The sequence below is a fragment of the Mastigoproctus giganteus genome, chromosome 3, assembly GCF_048544385.1.
Source record: "Mastigoproctus giganteus isolate SK-2022 chromosome 3, ASM4854438v1, whole genome shotgun sequence".
NCBI lineage: Eukaryota > Metazoa > Arthropoda > Arachnida > Uropygi > Thelyphonidae > Mastigoproctus > Mastigoproctus giganteus.
In genome coordinates, this window is record NC_143577.1 from 44,641,876 (window position 1) to 44,665,114 (window position 23,239).

The following is a 23,239-nucleotide window of genomic DNA, read 5'->3' on the forward strand; positions in this document are numbered from 1 at the left end:
ACTCCAGCCATCATTCGCCCTTTTTCGACAAGAATGCCTCTTGTGTTTCACATAATACTAGTAATCTCATTATAGAAGCAATTATCAATGTTAAGTGTGTATATTCAGAATACATAATTTTCAGAAACAAGGTCAAAAGTCAACTTTGTTAGGTTATCATTACTTACTAAATATTGTCTGTCAAAAACTGATAGACACGAATACATGAAAGTAGAAGGTAAAAACTAACTATACTATGAAATTCTTATCCGTTTCTTCTGTCTTGTCTACATAGCGTCCGTAGAAGATAAACAGGGCAGAGAGTCTCCAGGTTTAAAGTCGAAGAAACCGAGAAAAGCAAGGACAGCTTTTACAGACCATCAACTTCAGGTTAGTACGAACTTGTTACCGTAGGATATTTTATTGATCTCATTAATTAAGGGGTTAATTAATCTACAGTACTCGAAATATGCTTATAGTGACACACTGAACAGAACATGCTTATAGTCTTGTTCTTAGTCAATCATGTAGCGTCAAGATCAGATTTCGTCTAGTGCTCTTCCGCTAGCATTAAGACCTTCTATCCATCTTTTTTCTGTTTTTTTTTTTTTTTTTTTTTTTTTTCATGTACTAAAGTTTTTTCCGACATGAGTCATCCAGTTCTTTTGCGTGAATATTTCCTTATAAATAAAAAAAGCGTTTATAATTTTGATTTATTATTAAATTTAAAAAAAACGTGAACTTTGTGGGAATATAAACTCGATGGCAGTTGAGAACAGGAAGGGCAGATCATATAATATATGATACTTTATAACAGTGTGAACTAGTAGTGGTTTATTGTTAAATTTTTTAGCCTCAGTTAGAATTACGAGTGATAAAGAATTAATTGGTTGATATTCGAAGAGGCTGCCTTTTCTCTATTTTAGGTGATAATTTTTATTTTTGTTGTTGTACAGAGGGTTACTTATAAAGGCAACATTTTTTTAATGAAATTTCAGACGTTAGAGAAGAGCTTTGAGAGACAAAAATACCTCAGTGTACAGGACAGGATGGAACTGGCTGCTAAACTTAACCTCACAGATACACAAGTCAAGACATGGTACCAAAACAGAAGGTAAAAAAAAAAAAAAAAAAAAAAAACTTTATCATTAATAGAGCAATTAACTTTAGTATCTAGTGTGGTAGTGAAGCTAAAATAAGTATACAGTTTGGTAGTGTGTGTTAAAATTAATTCTTAAAAACATTAAACGAGATCCCAAGTAAGGGATAAATATTTTGCGTTCACTTTGGTATGAAAGTTAACGGCGTCGGTAACGAAGTCGAGATATATTCAGAATCACTCAGAAAGGTAGTAGATGAAAGTGTTGTGAATCAGATAGCATAAGTTACCACGAAGCAATTCTATATGAAAAGGTAGCCAAAAATGCCATTCTGATGGGATTTTTTTCAATTTAAATAATGATGGCATTGTTTTTAATTTAAATAACATACCTCGTGGTATTTCTCCTGACAAGTTAATAATGGATGTATAAATTACAGTGTAATTTTATTAACAGTCTTTCTCCTCTTTTCGCGCCTCTCTCTCTGACACTCTTCCCTTTCTCTTTCCTTCCGAATCTTTTTTCTGTGTTCCCGCTTTTCTCTTCCTCCTCTCTCTCCTTTCCATATCTATACCGCTCTTTATTTCTCTTTTTCTCTTTCTCTTCATCTGGCTCCTTCCTTTCTCTCTCCTCTCTCTCGTACTCATTTCTTCTTTTTTTCTTTCTCTTCATCTCCTTATTTTCTTTTTTTCTTCTTTTTCGCTACATTTTCCCTTCCTCCTTTTCTTTCTACTTCGCTGTCTTTCTTTTCTCTATTTATTATCCTCACACTTTCTCCTTTGTTTTGTCTGCCTCATGCTCACTAGCTCTTCTCCTTCCTTATCTTTCTTCCTGTTGCTCTGCTTCTCTATCTTTCTTTATCATTCACTTTATCTCTCATTCTTCATATTTTTCTATCACTCTCTTCTATTTTCTCTTTCTTCCCTTCTCCATTTCTCTTTTTCCTCTATTCCCTCTTCTTTCTTTTTTATTTTCTCTTTCTCTTCTGTTTTCCCTTTCTCTTCTATTGCTTATTCTCTTCTCTTTCTCTCCTCTCTCTGTTTCACACTCCATTTTTCTATCCTTCGCCACTCTTTTTCCTCTCTCTCCGTTTTCTTTCTCATTCACTGTATCTCGCTATTATTCCTTCCTATTTCTTTCTCTCTCTCTCATCAGAGAGAGAGAGAGAGAGAGAGAGAGAGAGAGAGAGAGATGAGACAAACACAAAAATCATTCCTCATTCAGAGAAACCGAGTCCATCTCAAATAGTTCTGCGAATAAAATTGCAGCATTTATCCCTTTCGCTACCAGCAGAGTGACCTCCGTTTCACTCCACATCCCGATCATATGAGAGGAAGACAACCTTACGCTAGGAAACCCACATCATCTTCCGAATGTTTATCACAGTGCGATGCTCGCTTAGAACAGATTTCTGCAGCGTGGAAGCCTCAGACGTCCGTCGTATTCACAGTCATCTTTAGCCGGAAATTCTCGGGTTTCGGAACAACCGTTGCACTCCTGTGAATGGCGGCACCATCAACGGTGGCGAGCCGGCAAACTTACTGGCCAGTAACGATATTTTTCCGCCCGGAATCTTAATGCTCCGATCAAGTAATGCTTTTCCGGAGAACCACAAGCAGAGAGCGGCCAGAGGACTCATCACACACACACACACAGAGAGAGAGAGAGAGAGAGAGAGAGAGAGAGAGAGAGAGAGAGAGAGAGAGAGAGAGAGAGAGTTTCTACTCCACAAAGTCTGGCGTCCACAAAGAGCACACGGCCACGAGCCAGTGGAGCGTGCAGGCCGTGGCTGCCCCGGTCGAACTGTTGTTATTCGGTTGCATAAAAAGCCCATTTGGCAAAGGCAATTCCTGGAAGTCCACTATTTGGCCACTGTTGATTTGCTGAAAGCTCGCAATTAATTTCAACGAGACACAAGTCTTGAATCATTTTACCTCCATTTAGGGCCATTTGGAAATGTCGTCGTCAAAGAGAAGCGGAACGCCGTACACTTACGGCCAGGCTTTGGCTTTTGACTGGCAACTACAGCGGTCGATGGATGGCGTTGTCGGGCAGGATGCTGCACGGCAGAAATTTTTTTCCCCTTTTCCAGGGGTAATTATTCTCTCTCTCAGGCGAGAAGGGAACAGGAAAAGATAACTTTTAACTTTTGACGTCTAATTTCTATTCCCAATTTTAGAAATACTTTTGGTACTTGCACTTCGTCTGCCTTACATTCATGGAAGACTAAAAATGAATACGCTTCCCCAGAAAGGATTTGAAATCGTTCTTTGGTCCGAAACCCTAACAGACTCAGATTATTTAAGTTTTAAAATCCGACTTAAAGAAATAAGAATCCTCACACATTCATATGAAATACAGGAAGGCGGGAATATTCCCGATAAGTAAAAATAAACATTATATTATACGTATTTGTGCGACTGAAAACGTATAGCTTCAAAACGGGAATTTATTTGTACGTAATTATAATAATGATGAATTCTAAGGGGGCCCTATTTCCCATTCTTGGGGACCTGCAAGATCCTGCCATATTCTAGTATTGTCTTATTCTTAACCTCTTTGGCAAAATAGCCGCTGTTTGTTTGTTTGTTATTTGGTTTTTAGGAGCATTAGCAACTAATGCCATATTGCTCCTGGGATATGCGGTGGTCATTCCCTGACCTTTTCGCATCCTCCGTATTTGGTGGTCACGGGCTCGAACCCCGGTCTAATCAAGAAGCGTGTGCTACGCACTGCTGCTCCTGCCCACCTGGCTACGGAGGCGCTACAAAATAGCCGCAACGTACACTTTCATCAGTTTGAAAAGACTCGAGTATGAATCACGCCGAAGGCCAGAGGTATTTCGTTTCGAGGATGAGTTAGATGATCTCGGGTGGAGGTAAGGTTTTCTCTTGGAATTCTGCCTTTTCCTCCTATACGTCCTCCATGGAAAGACAGTGGAACTTGTCACTCGTTTCGAGAGGTCTAGGTTCAAATCCCGTCGGTAACTGGAAGAATTAAGACTTCTTAAATTTGGGCTGTAATGTAATTTGCCGGTCTCAAGTAGTTATTTCAACCCGCACAACACTCAAATTGGCAGTATGGCGATTGTGAAGAATGCATCCAGAATCCTTCAAACAACCATGTACGTGTAAAAAGAATATATACAATTTACATATACCTGATGACACTCATTGCTTTAGTTAATTGGTGATTACTTTAAACAAAGCAACCTATCCAAATCTTCATTTCAAAGTCAAATATGAAATATCTTTCGATGGTATTAGACATGTTAGCTATTAAAACACGTTGGAAATTTCATAATTAAAAATAGACACTTAAACAGTACCTTGGAATTATAAATTAATACTTCAGTAAATTTCTAGCACTCCTTTTTTTGAACAGAATTTTAATAATGGTTCTTTTCGGCAAGACTGACAAAACAAAGATCTATTTGGGAAGTATAATGCTGACCACTCTTTGGATGCATACTTATAAAGGTTAGTTTCCTTAGCTTCGTCAGTCAAATCTCTGGTTTGTCAACGCCACTTAAGAAGAAAACCACTAATGGCTGATATCTTTCAGATTTCATGTTTAAGTATGACTTTGTTTTGCAATCGTATCCAATATTTATTGGTGAAAACCGTAATTAGAATCAATTTCACGTTATTTGTAACACTAAGAAAAAGACTACGTTCCCGCTTCCACTTCATAACGAACTGAACCCCTGTCAGTTATAATGTACTGTGTTCTGGCGGAGATTGATGTTAAATTCTGTTGAGTATGCAATTATAATTAAAGGAAAATGTTCATTTAATAGCAGCGGAAGAGGTTACAGATTTCATTATTATCTCAATTATTGTCCCACGCTGTGAAAATAATTCCTGACAGTACTGTTGGAAACTTTACCTTGTTCTTCAAACCACAGTATATTGCTTTGGCTCATTACCCGCAATCACCACTCCGCATGTTGTTTGTGTTGATTTTTGGCAACCAGGATGTGTATAATTGATGCCCACCAGCGATATTTAATATAAATATGACTGCAAACAGTGGGATGTTTTTGTTCATTGCGTATTCTTGCATGCTGAGATATCTGGCTAATACCAGTGCGCTCGAGTACGGAAAGGGTAATAGGGTGTAGAGGGCATTCACAAGGCTATGGTATCTCACTCTAAAGACCATTTCTGAAGACTTACAAACGAGAACGGGTGAATTATAAGAGGCAAAGATACGCTAATGAGACTAAGTTTACAATAAACATACCATTATTGGTATACATCAGTGAGTTTATACCTATCAAAGCAATTACCGTTGAGAAGCTAAAATACCCTTTTGAAATATCCTTGAAAACACACTCACGTTGTTTCTAATGTCTTCAGTGCTGGAAAATATTTTTCATTTCACTTTTTTGATTTACGATAGAAAATGAAGTCCCGCGGACCCAAATCTTGTAACAAGGAGAATGAAAGTTGTTCAGTTTACAGAAAGAACATTGTGAGCTGGCACATTGTTATGTGCCACTATATGCACATTGTTAATTGTTATAATAATAATAAAAAATAAATTTTCTGTTTATACTCCGGGACGACTAAACGGTCAGAAGAGTTCACAAGATAGACAGATTACAAGAAACAGCACTGTATTCAGCAGTCACGGGCTTGAACCCCGGTCACTCAAGGCGTTATGGTGAATAATCCATTCGGTTGATCAATGATCTTTTTGCTCGAACAAATTTTGGAATAAGCTTCCGTTTCGTTGATGTGGTTGAATAAATATGAAGTGTGAATAAATCTAAAGAAGATTCGGACAATTTATTAGAAGAATAGGCAATGAATTTTTTTTTCTTCTCTTTTTTTAAAATTTTTTTTATTGTTGGTGCTATATATAAGCTTTGCTTCCTTGCATCATTTCGCCAGTCTTTGTGTGTATTCTATGGTCGATTTGCCTGTTTGCTAGACTAAAAACCCGAGCTTCTGGGAGATAAAGCCATGCAATCCCTACCTGAGACCAAATAGCCCATAAAAGTTCCTCGCGTCATTGACGGGATTCGAATTGGAGCTTTTCCCACTCGGCATGGGAAAGACAGTGATTATATCTATTATGCATTAAATCAACTTGGAAGCCGCTCAGTAAATCACTCAATACTACCTCAGTTATATCACTACATCTCCAACATGCTTTGGGATATTCAATGAAAAAAAAATCTGGTTAGAAAAAACATAACTGTTCACTATCAAGTACGATTACCATGGGCTTCGATGTTGAATCACTCTGGGGGACACTCTCTACGGGTTTATGGTATGGGGAGACAGACTGGAATCTTACTCTACTTTTTCCATAAGGCAGCAGTTGGTTTTCCGCTTGAACTTAGGAAGTCTTGTTCTGGCTTTCGACTGTTGATCAGAAACATCTCACAAGTGTTCCACTGGATTCAGATGTGGGCTCTAACCTGGAAACGGCAGGTTCTCCTCACATTATTCTCCTCAAATGTTCCTCTCTTGGCGTGCAGTGTTCTGAACAGTTGATTTTGGGTATCCCAATCTTTCTGCTTTTTGACGAATGGACATGCCCGCTGTGACAATCATTTTCCTCTCCCATTCTGTTCCATCCACCCGCCACTGAGTGTGCACGCCTTTAATATCCACTTTTAACTGGTACAGTGATCTGCCTGTATTGTGACTTATGGAATTAACTATTACTTATTATTAATCAGTAACAATTCACTATTAAATATTTAATAGCTAATTAATAGTTATAATAGTTAAATATTTACTGCAATAGTTAATTAATTGTTGTATAACAGTTAACTATCATTAATTATTATTCTGGATATATAATATCCAAGATATTTAAATATTGGGGATATTTAAATATTGCGGTTTGAGATCAATTAGACAAATCGTGGGCTAATTTTCAAAATAAATCGAAAGCCAAAATGGGGATGGGGATGTTTACATTACCGGGAAAACATCTTGGGATTAGAAGAATTTGTCAAAACGTGTAATGCTGTATAGAAAGAATATTAAACTTACATCAGACAAGGCTGATCTGGGTAGTTCTTTGAGACTCCCCTCCTCTTACCACAGAACAAAGCATTCACAATAGAAGCAAAATATGTGGAGTGGGATTTTTTCATGTCACACCAGAAAAAATTATGCAAACATTTCCGAAACGCATCACCAGATGGCGTGCTACACAAGTTATAGGTTGAACTGTTCTATAACAAGTTCTTGGTCTAGTAAGAAGCCCGTGACCCACGGTTGAGTGTAATTACTGAAGTGCTGCTTGCCATCAAATCTGCTGGCGTGTACATATCTTACGATAGACACGCTCCCTCAAAAAAATCCTTTAATCAGAAGTTCCAGAGGTTCAGATGAGCGAACAAGGAGAATGACATATGTCATCGGCAGAAGACTAAGTCAAGTCTAAACCCTTTGGATCACTGAATGTTAGTACTATCACAAATTTTCTTTCCTACCTGATAATTTTTCCCCGACTGTGAATATCACCTGGTGATTAGTATAGGAACTAACTTTGTTTATGATTTTTATTTATTTATTTTTGTTTTGTGTAATTATTATCAGTATTAAAATGGCATAATGATAAAAGGAAGCAAACTGATTCTGAATCCGCAAAAAAAATCTCTCATATTATCCTTATCTCCTTAGAGTTAAATGGTCAGGCCAAACTCTCCACCTCGGCCAACCTTGCACGCTGCCCGAAGGTAAACTTCATAAGATCAAATCTACTGTTACTTCCTAAGATTTTATAGTTGGACCCTTTTGTTTTTGTCTAACTCACCTCAGAGCCTTATACACTTCAATCGAATCCCTCTGAGGTGTCTAGTTGCTAAGCTCTGCAGACCACATCCAAGCCGTTCTTCATAGGTATATTATGCTTAGCGCTCTTCTTTGCACCCTTTCTAGAAGTTCTGCATCTTTCTTTAGATGCGGCCTCTAGACATGGTAACAATACTCCAAATGTGGTCACACCATCGTCTTATAGAGAAGGATAATACCTTACTTCTCTGTAGTTGCAAAATTCCGATAAATCATAGAAAGAACACCATGTGTCCTACCTACTTAAACGGAACCTCATGTCTTACTGTATCATAATCCGCATCTTTCTCATCCTAACCGTCCTTTACCCCTTTCGCCATGAGTTTTTGGCGCATGTGTTTCTGAGTTTGTTATGTGTTTTGTTTGTTATCGGTAGGTTCTTAGAATAGAGGTGGGTTCGCAGTGGTGAGTTTTCCGAACGCGCGTGGGCTGCGGGTAGTGAGTTTCCGATAGCAAAGGGATCTTTGAAGTGAGAATTTTTATGGAATTATTTTTATTCTTCGAAAAAAAAAATATATATATATGTATATATATATAAATTCGAAAAAAAAATTTGAAAAGAGTGAGAATTATCGCGAAAAAAAGCTACGTGCCATTTTTTTGATGTAATAAAATTCTATACTTTCAACTTCAACTTTTAGATGAGAAATCCAGAGAATTTATTAAATATCAGCTTTTGTAAGCCCAAATCAGACAACTGGCGCAAACAGGTGGTAGTTTCTTTTCGGATTATCAAAGCTATACTCTGACTGCCATCTACACTGCTCGACAAATTAACAGAACACATAGAAAACGTGGTGTAACTCATGCAGCTTGTGATAAAGCAGGGCAAAATTTGGTATGGTGGTGTACCACAGAATGAGGATGAAATGAGGAGACAGCGAGAAACTACAGACAAGTATAAGGGACATTTATAGGCGTTGTATAAGAATTACCAAAAAGGTCAACTTACAGAAGTCAATAAGAGATGCTCGAAAATATGGTCAGATGACATCACTACGGCGTATGATTCCCTCCAACAGCTAAACAGGCCTGATAGCGGTGAACCATGCTCGATATAAGGGTGTCTATAAGATTCTGTAACAACAAATCCGATTCTTCCACCAGCTCGGACTTTAGCTCACCAAGTGACTGAGGAGTTGGCTGTCGGCGTACAATGCGACAACGCATGTTCGATCGGATTTAAGTCTGAAGATAGTGCTGGCCACAGCAGCCGTTGGATATCTTCAGTTTAAAGATATTCCTCCACCTACTTGAGCTCTATGTGCAGTGGCGTTGTTGCGCATGAAAAGAAAATCTGGGCCAACTGCATCCCCAAAACGTCGCACATAGAGTTCGAGGATCTGTTCTCGGTACCTCTGGGCAGTTACAGTACCTTTTTCAAAAACATGAAGAAGAGGTGCGGCCGTTAATCAGTATTCCGTCCCACGCGAGAACACTGCCCCCACCTTAAGTGCCCCTATCTCTTATGTTGAAGGGATGGTACTGCTTGTTTGTTTGAGTGTGGGCTTTACGGCACAAGAGAAACATGGCCAGGATGGTACTGCTTTCCTTATTGTCTCCAGATGAAATAACGTCTAGAATCTGTTTGAGGCTAAAACGGGACTCATTAGAAGGGAACAGAATTGTGCCCTATTTGTTAGGGCTCCAAGTCACATGTTCATGGCACCAGTTTCGACGAGCTCTGCGGTGGTTTGAGGTTAATAGGATACAAACCACTACTTCCTTGTGATGAAGAGCCCACTTGAATTGAGCCTAACACAGTCCGACTGGAAATGTTTTGACCTGTGGCCGCAGCAGTCTCAAGAGACAGTTGATGAGAGGACATCGTAGGGTTCCGTCTTGTTGTTAGAACCAGATAAGGCCTTGTTCTGGTTGACGTAACCCTCAAGCGACCTTGGCCAGCTCTTCTTGTAATGGTTTCTGTCTCTTTAAATGTTTTCCAGCGCTGAGAGGACACTGCGTGACACATTAAGCCAACGTGCCACCTTTAATTAAATTCCACATCAATGTGGAATTTAATTAAAGACATAACTACTGTCAAGAGTAAAGGGGAAGGCTGTTGCTTTCTTAACGGTGACTACAGTGGTCTCAGACAGTTTTCAAATTCTCTACAGAGGGACCAACTGATGATGTTACCAACAGCAAATTCTAAATGGTAAATAATCAAAGAAACTACTAGGCTTTTCATACCAACGAAGAAATACTTTTCAAGGCTTAGATCTAAATGGATGAAGAAGAAGAAGAAGAAGAAGAACTCTTTATTATATACAGAAGACACATTCCTGTATACAATTCCTTCACGGCTACAAGCCAGGAGTTTACATAAAATAAAATACACAACATAATAAACCAAGATGGGGGAAGGAAAAAAACAGCATTATGACTCCAGAAAGGTTTGAACACTGGAGTGATGGATCCATGGCAGTGATGGCAGTCCTATGGAGCAGGTTCTAATGTCGTGTGGCGTGGTCCTGGGAAGGAAATCGACCGAGTACGTTCTGCCTATATTTATTATCGACTGCGAATTTGTAGAGGTCACCGTATGTCAGATGAACGACTTTTGACACACGTGGCAGGGAAGAAAAGTGCATGAGATGCATATAAATTATTAGGTGATACAGAAGCTTACGGTAGATATAAATTCGTCTGTAATCAAATCACAAAGGAGGTTAGGCAAGTAAGGCAGATTATGCGAAATCTCTGAAAAAGAATGCAAAGAAAAACAGCAAAGACTTCTGTGCTTATATTAACAGTAGAGGAAGGGATTGAATCACATTGGGCCACTAGATATCTATGGGTTAACCGTTGATGACCCTGCTCAGTTACAGACAAACTGAGTAGGTATTCTGTATTTACATTCACACATGAGCAATTCTTTAGGGAAGTGGATGCCCAAAGTTTATCAAATTCTAACGAGGAACTAAATGACTTCGTGATAACTGATAGGAAAGTGGAGGAGAAATTGTTGAAGATAAACATAAAAGAGGCACCTGGGGTGGATGGAATCTATCCAATTAAATTAATGGAGGCAGTAAAGGAGGTAAGCAAACCCTTAGCCATCATTATGAGAGCATCCTTGGATTCAGAGGAGGTACCTATGGATTGGAGATGTGCGAATGTATCGCCAATTCATAAAGGGGATCAAAAGGCGACGTATTAGCTTAACGTCTCTTCCTGGGAAAATAATGGAATCACTGATTAAAGAAGTAATGTGGGACCATCTGGACAGCATGCAATTATACTGAAATCACAGCATGGATCTGTTAAGGGGTGCTCTTGTCTAACCAATCTGATAGGTTACTGTGATGCAGTGACCAAGGAACTGGATATAAAAAAATAATTTTGACATCATATACATGTACTTGGATTTGCTAGTAGATTTCCTCAGTGCTGGGTTCATTGTTGTTTTCAATATTTATTGATGATATTGACGAAGATATATCAAGCTTAATGTCCTAGTTTGCAGATGATACAAAGGTTGGCAGAGTGATTAACGATAGTCATCAGGGTGAGCTACTGCAACAAGATCTAGGAAAATTGGGTCGATGGGCTGAGAAATTTTTTTTTTTTTTTTTATGAAAACCCCAAACACGAAAGGTATCAAAACCTATAGTACTTAGTACCATGCATGGGTTGAAGGAGAAGTATGGGGGATGGGGGGTGCCGGAAACTTTGCTCTAGAGACTAAACATGGGTTTCACCACTTCAAGCCTCCAATAAGCAAAGTGGTTTCTTTTTTCTTTTTATTTCACTGACAGTTGAAGTTTCATATTGACAAATGCAAGGTACTGCATATGGGTAGCAGTAACCCCAGAGTAACTTACCAACTGTGTGGTACTATACTCAATGTAGTGGAGGATGAAAAAGATCTGGGGGTAATTGTGCAGTCAGACATGAAATTCTCTGAGCAGTGCAGACATGCTGACAGGACAGTTTATGGGGTTTTGTGTTTTATATACAGAAACTTTGCTAGCAGAAATAAGGTGATTATCCCTTTGTACAAAGCCATGGTTAAGCCGCATTTTGAGTACTGTGTGCAGGTCTGGAGGCCTCACTTTAGGAAGAATGTAGAGCTGCTGGAACGGTTGCAGAGAAGGGCAACCAGACTGGTGAAGGGTGCAAATTGCAGTGTCTCAAGACTAGGCACCAGCGGGAAGATCTGATTGAGGTGTTTAAAGCCTTAAATGGATTGAGTAAGCTGAATGTTAATGGCATTCTTCCACTTGCTGAGACTATGCACATGAGGGGCATAAATTTAAGTTGAGGAAGGATGGCTGCAGGATAGTTGTGCGGAAGTTTGCCTTCAGCCAGCGGTTGGTTGATTGCTGGAACCGACTTTCATCTGTTGTTGTGGAAATACATGGGTTGAACAAATTCAATGAAGGACTAGACAAATTCTTGGAGAGTACGGATGAGTGACCGGTGTTTTTTTCTTTTCTTTTTTCTTTTTTTTTTTGGCTGGTTGCTATATAAGCTTACTTTTTGCAACGTTTGCCATTCCTATTGCTACTACTACTACAGTACCACTCCGCCTGGGACTGCCCGGCTTCAAGTCGTCCAACGTCCCGCCATTGGACGACTTGTCATCCGGAGTACCGGAAATGTGGCTATCTCACTGAGCAAGCCAAAACACGGGAATGAAGTGTTGTGGTCACAACCCGTGTTTTTATAAGCATGAATAATTTGCATGATGTGCGGCTCTATAAGATAGTAGTTCGATTTCTATTGAATTTGCATGCCAGGATGCCTGGTACATCAAATATTTGCCATCACTGTCTAAAACAAAATATAATGAAAAACATTTTGTTCTGTTAATTTTGTCAAGTAGTGTATTATAAGCTGTCTATAATAACTTTGAAACTCAGATAAGATATGGCATATATTAATAGCCAATTTACACTGCCCTACCATTAATATCCGGACACCTGCCTTTAGACAAAAAGAGAGCTTTTATTGTGTCATTTAATATTTTGTGCTGAAATCTTTTGCTTTTATGACGGTCTTCAATCTTCGCGGCATACTCTCAACAAGCTTTTTATAAGTGTAAGGTGATATGCTCCTCCACTCGGCCTTTAACGCAGCCACCAGTTCTGCCTTGTTCTTTGGGCGATCTCAACGTGCGCGTACCCGACGATCCAATACATCCAAAAGATGCTCGATAGAGTTCAGATCAAACTCTCGGCTGGCCAATCCAAATTTTCCACACCCATGTCCTCAAACCATTCTGTTACGACCCGAGCAGTATGGCATGGCGCGTTGTCTTTCTGATACAGGTATGGGCCTTTCCAGAAGTATTGCCATAATGTTGCAAGTGCATAATTGTCCAGTCTGTCCTGGTACTGCAGAGCATTCATGGTTTTGTCGATAACGACTAATGGGCCCAAGCCAAACCATGAAAGGAGCCTCATACCATGACACTGCCTCCACCAAACTTCATTGTTGGGAGGATACAATCAATAAGGAACTGTTCCCCTGGCATTCGCCCCACCCAAGAACGGCCATCAGTCTGGTAAAGTGCGAACCTCGACTCGTCTGTCCATAGGGCTGTTTTCCACTGTTCTACAGTCCAGGATTCGAGCTCCTTACACCATGTTAATCGGCGTCTATCATTTGTTGAGGTGATCAATGGCTTGTGAACAGCTGCACGACCATTGTAACCCATATCATGAAGTGTCCTTTGTATTGTATTAGTGCTGACATTAGTCCCAATACTCTCACAGAGGGTTTGTGTGACTTGAGACAATGGCAAATTACGATTTGCGCGCACAGTTCTTCGCAGTATTCCCTTGTCTCGTTCTGTTAGTTTTCGGGGTTTACCAGGCCGTTTTTTAGCAGATTCAATCCCATTCCTCTTCCATTTGCATATGACGTCACTACCGTTGACCTAGGGATCCCCAGAGTGACTGCGATGTCTCGTACAGAACGCTTGCTTATGTGGCATCCTACTATCATTCCACGTTGGAAGTCTGCTAATTCTGTGGAACGTGTAATCTTGCATGCACACTTTTCCAATTGTCTGTTCGAAGCCCAGTGTGCATATTTATAGTATGTTCTGTGACGTGTTGCATGCATGGGACCTGTTTCCTCCATCCATGGAAGGTTGTCCGGATATTAATGGTAGGGCAGTGGTCATAAATGGACACTATTTATGACCATAAAGCGACCTGTAAAACGTATATGCACGGGTGTACTTCACAGATCCCATTTATGTGCGTAGGTGCAAAAGAGTTAATTCTCTCTATCTAATATAAAAACTACTACTCCTTGGTTTCCGTTCCCCAAGTGAAATACTTTGCTTTTGTTAGCATTGAACTTTAGCTGCCACTTTTCCGACCATACTTGCAGTCGGTACAAAGCATAGCCTGGTTCTGTTCGTTAACCACTTTACAACCATTAAGTCGTCAGCAAACTCTGACTGACAACATTCCCTATATTCCCTCATTAATATTATTTCGGAAAATAAATAACAAGAGACATTCGAGCACTGATCCCTTCCTATAAATTTAAGTTGGAATTAGTCAAAAATCACACTTTGCATACTTGTTAATTCATTACTTAGGATAATCTACATTAACCAGATAACATATACACTATTGAGCATTAGGTTACTACTGCCTCCGGCTACTACATTATCGTTGTGAGCAGATTTCAGCAACCCAATGACCCTGAGAGCCTCAGTGTGCTGATGGAAGCTTAAACTCCAGGTAGGATCACTCTAACCAAACAAACCGAAGGATGGGGTGAGACGAAGTGTAGTTCACCATCGAAGAGAAGGGCCAGCAATTATTTAACATATATAATATATATTAATGATCTTGCCCTTTAACTTCATGAGCCTTTTATTTTTTAAATTCATTTTGCTTCTTCATTTGATCACTTTTAACATACATAGAAGCTTACATTTCCAGCAGTGGCTTCATCGCATAGAAGGCAAATTAGGCTTAACCGACACATATCAAACAGTAACTGCCTTAAGTATCATCCTAATTTAGAAACTTTCTCGTCATTTAATTATGGAATATTTCTTCAGGTTCCAATTCATTCCCCCCCCCGCTTCTGGTACGAAGTAATTGCACGATAAACCAACAACATATCACCTTTACCTGTCGAAGAACACCACAGGGCGAAGTTCGTTCACTTACTTCGAAACTGAGACATCTCACGACTCTTTATCCATTCTAGCAACCAGTAACAGCACTCCCTACCGGGTAGGAGGGAGGGAGGTTGGAGACTCACTCAAAGCGTCACCACAACCAGGAGAGCTCCCTTAATTGTGTTTATGGCTCGACTTCTGTACATTCCCCAGTTGTGAAACCTGTGGTCCCCTGTCTGAAAAATTTGGGGATCGGCATGGATCTCTCAATTAGTCCACCGTGCCTTGGCGGAAGCAAGAAGTTCGGGATGAACGGCATCGAAGTGGAATTCGTCCCCTCCAGCTACCGCCCCCTTCAAATGCTACCATGAATTATTAACCAGGTTGCTATTAGCTGTTAGTCGCTTCTTTCATTATTTCAAGCTTCGTTAGCGTGCATATGAATACGAAAGCAAGTCTGTGGCGGGTTCTTTCCGCCCCGTTGCGACGCATCCTGTCCTGATGAAACATTCATGGGCGCAGGAATCCACGACGGGCGGTAGCCAGTCTCTGACATTCCGGCTGACCTAACAGTCGACGAAATGCTGCATTTTCCCCCCTTCGAGTGACTTCGAGACAGGAAGCAGCAGCTATGGAGACGCAGGATTGGTCTTAGAATGAACGCTATGGCTTCCGCTGCCTCACTACACAGTTTCTGATTTTTATATTTATTACTTGGAAGGGCCGCAGCAATCATGGCGCCACCGGGAGTTCCCTAGATTAACGTGGAAAGCCGTTACACCAGAATACGCTTTACACATGCACATAAAATTAGACACACTCTTGGAATTGTTTCGGGGGTACACACTGTCGAGCGAATGGTAATGAATTCACTGCTGTTTGTCGCACGATATTGGAAAATATCTTTTAGAATACCACACGGACGAGAAATATTGGAGTGATGCGGTATTACAATTTCAAATTATTCCGCAGAAATCGTATCAAATCCTAGCCACAGTCGTGTAGCAATGCATTCATTCCTACCCACATTAGCAACAGAGAACTGGTACTGCAACGTTAACGCTAATAAAAGAGCCAAAACGACATTCGAACATCCGATAAATTAAAACATTTCGGTACATTTAGTTAAATTAAAAGCTATACATTGAGATAATTTCATTGATAAAAGTCTAATGCTAAAATCAGTTTTCTAAGCTTGGTTGAGATGGCAGATGGTACACTTTTCCCGTACCTTCCATCCTTCTGCTCCATTAAGTTTTCTATACTTGCAACTGTACACGAGTCTGGAACGGTCTCGTCGTACATTCTGGACTGATCTCGTTTTAGATGAATAATTCTAGCTAGTGTCACAATGTTTTTAAATTTCGGTCCTACAATGAATATATTCTGTAAACTTTCGGCATACCAAAGACAAATGTCAGGTTCTTTTTCATCTTTGGCTCTCTAGCGATCGTTCAAATTAGCTCTAGTATAATGCTGATCCCAGCAGACCAGACCCTGCCAAGATTGATGGCCTTAAGGGTTAAAAGTTTATTTAATTATACGGATGCTGACAATATAAAGTTTATTACGGATTTTTAATGACAATGTTGTGTATATGGTATTTAAGTTATGAAAAAGTTAGGACTCGTAAGAGTTAAAAACAAGTATAAATTTCGCTCGGTGGTCAACCTTTTTCTGTTCGTGTTCCCCTTAAATACTGGTACATTATCGAAGAGTCTGGTATAATTTAAACTAAAACGCTCTGTTCGTATTTCTTTTTTCTTATTAAATTCGATTGATCGGGAACAATGTTCAGATAGTCCACATTGACGGAGTGAATGCACTGTATCAAAAGACCTAAAATCTCCCAACTAAACTTATTCCAGAGATGACGCCGATGCCACTAGCCTGTATTGTCTGAAGTCCAATGTATGTAAACACTTTCACCAAACGCAATATCTGTTGTTATTTTGTTGTTTATTTTTGCACAAAAGTAACCAAGGATGTGAGGCATTCACGTATTTATCTGTAAGCTGCGTATACTCTATGGTGGGTCTGTTTGTTTTGCTGGATGACACGCATTTCCTCCCATTCGATATAGCACAAAAAGAAACACGATTTATCAGAACAACACACCTTTTCTAGTGACCAAGTAGAAAAAACGTTGCGTATTATCCAATTTTTATATCTGATGCGATTCGGATCTGTTCATGTTCGCACTTTACTACACTCACTGGCCAAAATGTTACAGACTTTTGAAAGTGGTGCCAACAGATAATTAAATGCACTGTATCCAAATGTAAGTTGTAAGTTGTCACATGGCATGATCGCAAGTTTTGTGGTATCAGATAAAATACTTTACGCTTTTCCGGTGCTTTTTAGTCGATCCAGTCATTAGGAAGACAGGTGATCTTTCCGATTTTCAGAAAGGTGTTGTCGGAAAAGCAGGAGACACGATTGAGAAAAAAAAGGAAATCATTGGCGTGTCGAAAGCAACCATCTTAAAAGTATACAATGGGTGGAAGACGAAAGGTGAATGCAGCTCTAAAAGCAAGAAAATTCAATTTAGGCAAAGAAGACCCATTTTCAACCGAATTATACGGCGGAAGTTGAAGAATCTGAGATCTGGTTGTAGTGAGCCTTTACAAAAGCCTCTCCTTTCAGTGAACAATGGAAAGATTCGACTGGAGTTGAGCCGCCAACGGCAAGATTGGACTGTGTAACGGTGGAAAATTGGAGGTCATATGTCTTGTTGGAACGGACTGGGTCCGCTCACACTCAGAAGATCATGTTATCTCCAATGAATACCTTTCTGTTGTATCAGACAAACTTCACCCTGTAATGCTTCATTTTTATCCAGACTGCGATGGATTCTTTCGAGACGACAATAAAATTATCCACCATGCAAAAAGTGTGGATAGTTGCGTTGTGAAACACTCCCAAGATTTCCAAAATCTACCCTGGCCGGCCTAGTTCTCCAGATCTCAATTCAGTATCTGATTTCCAACATCTGGGATATGTTGAAAAAGGCAGTTCGGCTTTACAGTTCTCTACAGACCAAACAGCAGCTGACAAATATCCTGATGGAAGAGTGGCCAAAAATCTGCAGCTAGTCTCCTTCAGAAACCTAGTGGAATCCATGTCACGACGTGTAAGGGCTGAAATTCGGGCAAAAAGTGGCCCTACTACACACACACACACACACACACACACACACACACACACACACACACACACACACACACACACACACACACACACACACACATTGAGCAAAGGTTTCTAATTTTTTAGCCAGTAACAGTGTAAGTAAAATTAACTATAACTCATCAACAAACGTTGAAAAATAAGAGACTTTCGGGGGTATGGTAAACTATTTTATTTTATGTCAACAAAAGAGTTAAATATTTCAATAAAAATATTTTGTTATCTGATATTTCATAATTAAATATAAGCTGCATCGAGTTAGCATATTAATTTAAAATAACAAATATTTGTAACATTACACTAATTAAAACCTAGTTCCCACCTCGTGTTTTGTGTTTATTTTTAGAAAACTATATTTTAACTCAAAAAACTGTTTTCTGGAATGGGGACAGAAAAAAAAAAAAAAAAAAACGGTTCGCAAAAAAAATGTTTTTAAATGAATCAAATCAACCAAATATTTCAAATGTTTGACATTATAACTTGGAAAATAAAAAGTACATAGAAAATGATAAACTCTCACAAGTAACTCGTCTTGTAGTTATTCAAATTTATGCTACTAAAACACGCCACAGTCCAATAAAATATATCTACAGTCTGAATATACAACATTCAGCCATCCGTGGCCGTATTCACGATAGAATGCTGTCTCTGCACTCCGAATTTGGACATGGAGCGGTGACACGATTTAAACTGAAAACATTTAGAAATGCCTAATTTATAAGTAGAAGCAGTTTATCTTCATGGAATATAAAGAAGAAATACATTTGGTTAATACTCTAAGAACGATGCAAAACTTAAAACTGTTTCCATCCAGTGATCGAGATAACATTTGGAACTAAAATTCAAATAGAACTATGTTCGGACAGATATTGAGATGTGGAAAGAAGTCTGAAGTAAAAATAAATGAAACTGGTTTTCTAATATTTAAGCAACAAAATATTTGATCAATTCACGTACAGCCCTTTAAGCGGTCGTGGGCAACAGGTTAAGACAGAGGTTCCCAAACTTTCTCGGTTCACGGTGCCCTTAGTGTCCCAGTAATTTTTTCACGGCACCCCATAGGCCAAAAGAAATACCTAACACAGTGTTTTCGACCTTTTAATATATACCTATATAATAATTTTATTCTAAATAAAATTATTATATAATTTTAATACTAAATAAAGATCAATTATAGATTACCACAAAATTAAAAAGATACGGTACACCATTTTCTAATGAAAAAACTGTATAAATTTAAAAAATATAAAATAAAATAATAATAATAATGACTTTAAGTAACTTAAACCGAAATTACACGGCACCCCAAAATGTTGTTGCGGCACCCTGGTTGAAAACCACTGGGTTAAGATTAGGACTCCACAAAACTATAATTTCTTTGTGGGTTTCTATTGGTATTTTGCCTTTGGTCTAAAAAGACACGGATGACTCCTTGCACTTCTTTGTGCATGTGCCTATGCGATTGGCTATTTCTAATCCAGGGCTTCTAAAATTTATTTGCACTTGTTCTGGAAGATGGGGGAGCGTGAAATGTGCGATAAGGTTTAAGTGGGCGCAAGGCATAAAAGTAACCTCTGTTCTAATCTGAAACAAAGTGAATAAAATCCAATTCATCTAATTTATCACACAGCAATCTTTAGATGTTCAACTTACATTTCTATGCTACATCTACTTTGTAAATTAAAACTCTGGAGACCCTACTTTCCGATTTGCCTTATATACTCATTTAAATAGGTCCAAATATCTGTACCGAATTTTAACGATTTCCTTGTTGATTTGCTTTGATTGGTTCTTTAAACGTATCAGTGGTTGCAATGATACGTTTGTTGGATATTTTAGTTTTCATTCGAACTCGTGACTCTGAATTTTCTGATGTCAGTCTCCAACACCGGGTGGTAAAGGCCTAAGTTCGAATCCTGTCAATGACGCGAGGAAGTGTTATGGGCTTTACACAACGCTGCTGAGTTGATCTCAGCGAAGGTTGCATGGTTTCCCTTCAGGAAAATCGGGTTTTTCGCCCAGAAAACAGCAAACCAACCAAGGAATACACACAATATACCAATGCCTCATAACCTTAGTTGCTTTGTCACTTAACACACACACACAAATAGACAAACAAACAAACAAACAAACAAACAGTTCCATTTCTTCTATTTCCCCTAAATTCAAGAAATTCGAAATATTAATTCCAGTAATAGCTTTAGAGATTCCTTATAACTTTTCCTTATATAAATTTCATGTAAGTTGATTAATAATAGCCTTCCGTATACTATTTTTAAAGTATTTTCATATTTGATAGCCGAAATTTAAAAATAAAATTTGAAGTTAATTCTTTTGGGCATTGAATTAGGGAGTCAAGTCGAATTGTGGTAGTGGGTTATTAACTAGACCTCTTGGTCATTGATGCGAAAGTCGTTCATTGACTATCTTTCTATCTTTCGCATCAAGATTTTACTATCTTTATTGATTGTTTACTATCTTTATGAAGATAGTAAACAATTGATTGATGCGAAAGATAGTAAAATATCTTGCAACAAAATCATGTTAATACCGTGTAAAACAGTTTTGTGTGATTTGCTACTGCAAATATCTTAACAATTTCACTTTTGCTGACAGGTCTACTAGTAATTTTAATGAAATTTTCCTTGTACGAGTGTTCAAAAAGTACTGAAAGGAATCGCATCCCCCGATTTCTGTTATCAATCGCAGTTGATTTTGATGAAGTTTGGCGAGGGAGCGACTTGCTATTCGCCGTATGCTGTCCGAAAACCCTCATATAAATTGCACTCAATGCGCGATAGATAAAAGAAATATTAATGTAGATTATGCACTTATGTTCACACGCAGAAATTTAATAGTACTATATTACTATTAAGTAATGAACTTGGCCTTTATACACTTGGAGAAAAGAATAGCTTGAATAGATTAACATAAAACGAAAAAAAAAAAAAAAATTCCGCACTCAGTCAATTAAACTATATGATGAATACAGTACAGTGAAGGGACAGGATGGATCGCGGGACAGCCTGCAGTTCGACTGCCCATGCGAGCCACTGCCACACAAGATAGCCACGATGAGGTATTATGAAATGGTGTTTGTCGCGTTTGGATCGAGAACACAAGTGCACCCGACAGAGAGAGACTGGCCTACAACGTCCGAGAGGACCTGAAAATCGCCTGATCCATCAGAAGGAGAGCACTATGTGACCCATTTGCAAAGGTGGGCACACTCCAAGGTCTGCCGCAGAGGACCAGTGGCGGAGTTGGTCGTTGTTGTTTACATGATGCCAGACTACGAGCGAATCGGACTACAAGAAAATCGACCACAGAATACACGCAATTCACAATAAATATATCTAAGCCTCATAGCCTTAGTTGCTTTGGCGTTTAATTCTCTCTCTCTCTCTTTGAGAGAGAGAGAGAGACTACTAAATATGATTAACGATTTCATTCACGATTTATTGTAAACTCCTCTGACCTGATGGTCGTGCCGGTGTATAAACAAGTATATTTTCATAATGTATCTTGAAATCGATAGCAAGAAACGGGAAATACAGAAGTTTAAAAAAAATACTTTTTTTTTTTTTTAATCTGTAAGAGGTTGTTTACGGCGACCAGACGGGAACTACTTGTTCATAAAACAGCAGTTGTTTTCTACAGTATTTTTATTTGTATTTCAAGATGTAGTCGGGATTTTGTGGTTGTTCCTTAACTTTTTGAGAACCAATACATACAGGTCATGTACTATGGCATTGCTTATTTGAGGTTATTCGTCATGAAATTATTGATAACATTTTATTCGCTGTTTTTGGTTACCAGTATACTCTAAGCCAGGGGTGGCGAACGTTTTTAAGGGTACGTGCCAAAATTGGCTAAATCTTTTAAAAAACTACCCTCGCGTGCCCAAAACAAAAGATTGGCTAAATCGTGTGCCAAAATTGGCTAAATATTTTAAAAAACTACCCTCGCATTTCAGAACACAAAATGCATAATGCTTTATTATCCTTCTTAATCATACCAAATCTTTCACTCCAAGATTCTTTAAATTCTCTGCTACTCCCCTCTTCATTTGAACGTTTTGTTTCTTTGCTGGTTGAGCTGACATTCTAAACAAACAATCTGTAAAGGGCAAATAGCAATTAAAATATTTATGAGAATTTATGGGAATTAATTAAGAATAATCTCCACACCACATACAAAACCGTAATTGACAATGAAAGAGGCTACACTGAATACTGAATGTGGATAATATATCTCACATGACTTTACTAATAACTGTTCTGAATAAATGTGTGAAATATGCGAATTTTTTTTTTTAATTTCGTTCCACATTTCGTCAGTACGTCTCGTCACTCCACCTTAACTTCAAACAAATCACTGCATGAAATTTGAAAAATTTTTGGGACGCTCTGAATTCTGTAGGCCCAAAAAAATTGTACTCGTGCCACTTTGGGCACGTGTGCCATGGATTCGCCACCCCTGCCCTAAGCCATCATTTTCATTAATGTTTTCTTGGCCGTACTATTTCAGTGTTATTATTTTCTATTGTTCATCTCCTAATCCGCACTATTTTCTGTTATCCTTAGCTAAGCTAGACAGGTCATAACCCAACGTTGCGAGAGGGAAATAAAAAATATCTAAAAAATCCATTAAATTAATTTTTCAACTTCGTAGTTGTTGTTCGGATTGGCTTCTATTTCAACTACGAATTTAATTGGCTTCAAATATGTTCTTCACAACATGGGAAAAATGTCTTCTCCCCAAAAAGATCTGTGGCCTTACGTTTCAAAAATCTTTTCGTATAACCAAGTATTGGAAAATTCCTTTTCATTTTTTTTTTTTTTATTATATAGAAAAACCCTGTGATAGAACAGGCTGTGCTGTTTTGTATTCAGCGTAAAAAAATTCTATAAACTATCGTACACTGAAATGAGTAACCATTAAATTTTTTTTTAAATTCGCAGACGAGTGTTTTAACTAAAAATCAGCCTTCAAATACTAGGAAAATTCATTTATTTACATATTTGTTCTAAAGTCACCATCGGTGTCCCTTT

At 38.6% G+C, this 23,239-nt stretch overlaps 1 protein-coding gene across 1 annotated transcript in view; it reads left to right on the forward strand.

Moving 5' to 3' along the window:
- Positions 1-277: 277 nt before the first annotated feature.
- Positions 278-23,239, forward strand: part of LOC150087919 (barH-like 1 homeobox protein) — a 34,582-nt gene continuing 11,620 nt past the window's right edge. The window contains exons 1-2 of the mRNA XM_090369964.1: positions 278-369; positions 978-1,093. Coding sequence (XP_090226090.1) covers positions 1,029-1,093 — 65 coding nt within the window. The 5' untranslated portion in view covers positions 278-369; positions 978-1,028. The remainder of the gene's footprint in view (positions 370-977; positions 1,094-23,239) is intronic.